General features: G+C 39.5%; 1 protein-coding gene across 1 annotated transcript; it reads right to left on the bottom strand.

Moving 5' to 3' along the window:
• Positions 1 to 3,034: 3,034 nt before the first annotated feature.
• LOC136832449 (trypsin-1-like) lies at positions 3,035 to 6,595 on the bottom strand. The gene is made up of 3 exons (XM_067093324.1): positions 6,492 to 6,595; positions 5,710 to 5,927; positions 3,035 to 4,053 (listed from the first exon to the last, which is right to left on the bottom strand). Exons 1-3 carry the CDS (start codon positions 6,535 to 6,537, stop codon positions 3,502 to 3,504), a joined length of 816 nt encoding a protein of 271 aa, XP_066949425.1. The 5' UTR covers positions 6,538 to 6,595; the 3' UTR covers positions 3,035 to 3,501.

Below are 6,595 nucleotides of genomic sequence, written 5' to 3'. Positions count from 1 at the left end.
TAATCTTCCTTTCGTGGAAGTTTTAAGTGGATTAACAGAGGTCAAGCAGAAGTTACAAAGGGGGGCAGGGGACGAAACCCCCCCTCTGAGAAGTTGGCTGGGAAGGAGACAAAATTGAAGACTCTGGAAGACTTTAAGAACGCGATTTAAAGTCTTAAGCTTGCTTCGGAAAAATTAGAGTATCTTCAAAGTCTTAACTTTCCTTCGGTCCTCGTGTTCCTGGATATTATTTAGAATTGGTTTTAAGGTTTTGTGTGTGTGTGTGTATGTATATATATATATATATATATATGTATATATATATATATATATATATATATATATATATATATATATATATATGTATATATATATATATATAATATATATATATGCATACATTAATTTATGGGAATTTTAGTAGGGGAGTGCAAGACCTCTCTCTCTCTCTCTCTCTCTCTCTCTCTCTCTCTCTCTCTCTCTCTCTCTCTCTCTCTCTCTCTTGCCCAAACATTAACGCTCTCTCTCTCTCTCTCTCTCTCTCTCTCTCTCTCTCTCTCTCTCTCTCTCTCTCTCTCTCTCTCTCTCCTGCCCAAACGTGTAGCACAGGTAAGAGAAAAAAAAACTCCACGAATGCTAACTGGAAGTTAATGAACCTTACCTGTACCTCCATTCACTAACTTCATACTAACTTCATCATTTCGCGAGCGGAGTCATATCATGGCCATACGATTCGTAATGAATTTCATGATGATTTTTCATTACCATTCCGTAATGGGATGCATATTGCCTTACCTCTCTCGTCCTTCTACTCCTTCTCCACCTCCCCCCCCCCGCCCACTCTCCTCCCACTCCATTTTTTCTGGTTCTTTTCGTTTTTTCAATGAATGAGGAATGAGCTGCGTGATCTAAAATGGTCTTTGAAGATCGTTTCGTTTTAACTTAAGATTGCCTTTATTTTTTTTTTTATTTTACTTATGGGTTATGATGAATTGTGAGTATATGAATTTTTTATTTTCCTATTTCTATTTTATTATACTTGTGGGTTACGATAAATAGTGATTACGTGAAATTCTTTATTTTTATATTTTTTTTATTTTACGTATGGGTTATGATAAGTAGTTGATGTATGATTTTTTTCAGTTATGGATTACGATAAATTGCTGATATATGAAGCTTATCGTAAAGTATCGCGACTGTGGGATAAGATATTGCTGTGTAGAGAGAGAGAGAAAGAGAGAGAGAGAGAGAGAGAGATGAACTTTACTAAAAAGTATCATAACTGTGAGATAAGTTAATGTGAAAAAGTGTACGTTTTTACAGTCTGATAAATTATTCTACAAAGAGAGAGAGAGAGAGAGAGAGAGAGTGTGTACTTTTCTAATCCGAAGGGCCATATGTTTTTGAAGCCAACCACTCTAAAGACAGAAATCTTATACGTTTCAAGTATGCATACATACATACACGCACATACATACTCATACATAATACGTACATATACTAACTCCCAACATCTACCTTATGACACAACGCCACCTTGTTCTGAGGTCGTTGACTCTCAGAGGTCACTGCCCTCGACAGGAGAGAGAGAGAGAGAGAGAGAGAGAGAGAGAGAGAGAGAGAGAGAGCTACATTCAGGAGCATAGTTCATCAATACTTATCACGTATCTTGGATAAGACTTCCGGGATGTTATGGTCTGTAAGGATTGCCAGGTTTATGGGTCTTAATAATCCCATAATGGGACCCAGATTCATAATGACCCGGCCATTACAGGTCACTTTTGCTTTGCCCCAGGTAGCAACGGCTTCATTATATCATTCACCGTCCTATTCATTGTAGCTCGGCTAATATTCACTTTTCATTTTCTATATCAGTTAAGTTACAAATTGTGATGATGATAGAATTAAGTACCTTGGTAAATGAATTTTAGAAGATATAAACTTTCCGTAATTTACATAAAATTCAGTTTTACAGTTTATCATTACCCTGAAACATCTCATCTGTTGGTTGGGCGAGTACAGAGGTCCACACGATCCCCATTTCTACCCTTAAACCCCTTACCATGAATAAGACCACCTTTGGCAAAGGTGCGTGTACTGGCATAAGGCCCACTTAACGTTCCAAAATAATTATTGCAATGTCATTGGCTGTAGCTGATATAGGCATTTTTAGTTCAAATGGTAATTACCTTTACAATGCATTATTCTAGTCAGTAATTATTGCAAACTCAATTTTGTTAAAGTTCTTTGCAGGGTCCCTTCGGCCCCTAGCTGCAACCGCTTTCATTCCTTTTACTGTACCTCCGTTCATATTCTCCTTCTTCCATCTTATTTTTACCCCTGTTTTCCCTTTCAGCGCTGAATGACCTCATAAGTCCCAGCGTTTTGCTTTTAACCTAGATTTTATATTCCATTCCACAATTTGTGAGAACCAAACAGAGTCAAGTTATACATCGACGAAATGGGAATACTTTCATTTTCGTTCACTTCATGCAAGGAGTTTCACTGTTTCTTAACGTAAGAGTTTGGTAATGAAAACTGCCGGTGACTGGTGAATTCTACTTTTGTAATTTGAATGAGCTCATATTTATAGATTAACGTAATTTTTATATTTTGTAATTTACTCCATATCGAAGAGAATTATCTTCTTTTTTTTTTTTAACTTAAACCCGACCCTCAATTGAAATTCATCGTTGTTTTTGTAGTTCGATGCTACTAAGTTATATTTTAGCACGGACTATTGTTCATAATGGCGGCCCATATGTGAAGATAAGATTGCCCAAATGCATTTTTTTTTTATGTTGCGTTTTTACCAAAAATTTTCCAATCGTTATGGCAGTGGGGTTTGTCTAAGGCAGTGTTTTTCAACCTGCGGGCCATGGGCAGTTCTGAGGGTGGGGGCGGCGTGCCACGGACATCTTCAAAATAGTATTTAAGAAATGAAAAATCATTTACAGTAAATGCAGGCCAGCTCTTTCTTTCATAAATGAAAATGTATAACTAATAAAGTGTTCTGGAGTATAATTCCATAAATGAAGATGTAAAACTAATAAAGTGTTCTGGAAATGCCTTATAACACTTCTATTATCATCATTACAAAATTCTGGAGGGCAGTGGGCCATGGGTATTTAGGGATGCCAGAAAATGGGCCTTGGGCACAAAAAGTTTGAAAACCGCTGGTTTAAGGAAACCGTTAGTACAGTTTTCACAAGCAGTTTTCAGGCATCTCCACTCAACTGTTTTAGTACGTTAGCTCCGCAGATACTAAGATACCATTAGTTTATTGTTCACTCCACTGCCATGAGTATTTAGGGATGCCAGAAAATGGGCCATGGGCACAAAAAGTTTGAAAACCACTGGTTTAAGTAAACCTTTAGTACAGTTTTCACAAGCAGTTTGCAGGCATCGCCATGCAACTGTCTTAGTACGTTAGCCCCGCAGACACTAAGATACCATTAGTTTATTTTTCTATTGTTCACGACAAGTCCACAACAGGTTATCACAACAAAGTCCCCATTCCGCTCAATTCCAATTCCCAGTCACTTTCGCGATCCACTGGGCAAAGTAAGACACCTCCGTGTAAACCCCAGGCTGCCGAGGCCTCCCGCAACCTATGCCAAAAGAAGCGATGCCCACCAGGTACTTGTGCCCCCCAGTCGCGCACACCAAGGGCCCCCCGTCGTCCCGACTGCAGGCGTCTGCCCCGCCGCCTTCATACCCCGCGCAGAGGGTGGACGAACCGACGCTCAGTCCAGATCCTTCGTAGTATCCTTCGCAGGACGAGTCCGAGACGACGGGAAGCCTCACGTAACTCGGGACGTCTGACGTCGCGCCTTCCTCCCGGGTCGCTCCCCAGCCGGAGAGGACGCATTTGCCCTGGGGGGCGTAGCCCCAGAAGGCTAAGTCGACCGGCTGGACGTTTCGGTCGTAATAAAGCCAGCTCTTCAGTTTCAAGAGCGCGATGTCGTTGGCCAGGGTCAGGGGGTCGAACTCTTCGTGGACCACGATTTCTGCGACGCCTATTCTCTGCTCGGATCCGTCTGGGGATTTGAGCGAGTATTCTCCAGCGACTATCTGAAGGAAAGAAAGAAAAAAGAAAAATGGAAGGATAAATATTGGCAGTACCCAATAAACGGGTATGAGAATCAACAATACCCAATAAACGAGGAATTACCCAATAAACGGGTATGAGAATCAACAATACCCAATAAACGGTATGAGAATCCACAACAATACCAATAAACTGGTATGAGAATCCGCAACAATACCCAATAAACGGGTATGAGAATCCACAACAATACCCAATAAACGGGTATGAGAATCCACAACAATACCCAATAAACGGGTATGAGAATCAACAATACCCAATAAACGAGTATGAGAATCCGCAACAATACCCAATAAACGGGTATGAGAATCCACAACAATACCCAATAAACGGGTATGAGAATCCACAACAATACCCAATAAACTGGTATGAGAATCCACAACAATACCCAATAAACGGGTATGAGAATCCACAACAGTACCCATTAACGGGTGTGAGAATCCACAACAATACCCAGTAAACGGGTATGAGAATCCACAATGGCAAACGGCTCAGAGCTTTTATTCACTGACGTTATATGAATATTAATATTAAAAGGGTATTGAAATCCCCATTGATAAATGGGGACTTTTGTTCACTGGGGTAATTTTAATTTGTATATGTGTGCTTATACATTCATACATGCATACATTGAGAAAGACACAGGATCCCTGAACCTCTAAACTTCTATTACCCAAACTTGCCTGGCTTTTGGAACTAATTCCTACCAAGAAGCGTAACCTTTTACGCTTAGGCCCAAAATATTGCTTAGACGTAAGGTGCGCATCACGACGTTCTTAACAACAAGGAGAAATTAGTCAGCCATTATAAATATGAAGGGAAATTGAATCAAGTGCAGGAGAAAGATCAGACTATCCTTTTCTCTGTGACAGGTCCAACCTGTTGTTAGTCCTTGTACAAAGCAGGTCAAGAACAGCATGAGTTAAGTAAAGGCACTGCATCAATCTATTCTTTTCTTTATACAGAACTGACGTGTAATGATTCCTTGTACAGAGGAGGTCAAGAACAGTGTGAACTAAGTAAAATATCATTAATCTGTTTTATTCTTTATACAAAACTGACCTTTAATGATTCCTTGCACAAAGCAGGTCAAGAACAGCATGAATTTTAAGCAAAGAATTTACATCAATCTATTCTTGTTATCTGTAAAATAACTGACCTGTCATGATTCCTTGTACAAAGCAGGTCAAGAACAGCATAAGTTAAGTGATGTAAATAACTGACCTGTCATGATTCCTTGTACAAAGCAGGTCAAGAACAGCATGAGTTAAGTGAAGAATATACATCAATCCATTCTTTTCTTTACACAGAACTGACCTGTAACGAGTCCTTGTACAAAGCACGTCAGAAACAGTAAAAATAGAGAACAGAAAATACATCAACTGACCTGTAACGAGTCCTTGTACAAAGCACGTCAGAAACAGTAAAAATAGAGAACAGAAAATACATCAACTGACCTGTAACGAGTCCTTGTACAAAACAGGTCAAAAACAGTAAAAATAGAGAACAGAAAATACATCAACTGACCTGTAACGAGTCCTTGTACAAAGCAGGTCAAGAACAGCATAAACTAAGTAAAGAATAGGCATCAATCTATTCTTTTTAACTAGGAAATAACTGACCTGTAATGATTCCTTGTCGACGAAGGCGTTACCGACGCAGTGGGCAGCCGTTATTGCCCACATATTGCTGTAAACGGCCGCTCCGCATATGTGGGTTCCCAGTTCCCCGTTTTTCACCTGCAAACTGAGCAGGTACGGGAACTCTCCTCTGGCTGCTGTGGTCCCACCGATCACCATCGTGTTCTTTTCGTGGCCGTTTATTTGGATGTGAGGTGCGGCTGCGAGAACGTTGGGTTTTTATTAGATGCTGGGAAATGTTGAGGTCAGTGGGATGGATGCCTTTCAGTAAACATAATTTTAGGTAGAATAAAATTCATGTTTTACAATGTTATCGGGAACATAATTGCTAATCTATGCAGTTTTTAATTTCTAAATGTGCATAGAATTCCTTCTATGGAACTGATTATGACATAGCAGGTATTCTACATAGAATCCATGGCTGCATATAGCATACTACGTACTAATAAATATAGAAATTTTCGAACGACTGATGAATAGAAAACTCACACAAAACTAGTGTCCGTATAGACAGGCTTTTAGTGACAGTTAAAAGAAAACAGGTCATGCATAACTATATTGGAACCTAACAAGCATTACGTATAAATAGAGACATTTTAGAATCATTTCTGTAAGAGAAAACTCACACAAGACCAGTGTCAGTATAGACAGGCTTTTAGTGACACTAACATAAAACATGTCATGTATAACTATGTATAAAACCTAACAAGCATTATGCGTAATTGTAGACATTTTCTGGCTAGCTTATAAAAGAGAAAACTCACACAAAACCAGTGTTAATATAGACGAGATCATCAGAGCTTCTTCCATCTTTGGTGAGCAGGATTCCTCCTCGTCAGCTGGTCCCAAGTTCCTCTGTATTTATAAG

This window comes from Macrobrachium rosenbergii, chromosome 49, assembly GCF_040412425.1.
Source record: "Macrobrachium rosenbergii isolate ZJJX-2024 chromosome 49, ASM4041242v1, whole genome shotgun sequence".
Lineage (NCBI taxonomy): Eukaryota > Metazoa > Arthropoda > Malacostraca > Decapoda > Palaemonidae > Macrobrachium > Macrobrachium rosenbergii.
This window is presented reverse-complemented; position numbering and strand designations above follow the sequence as displayed.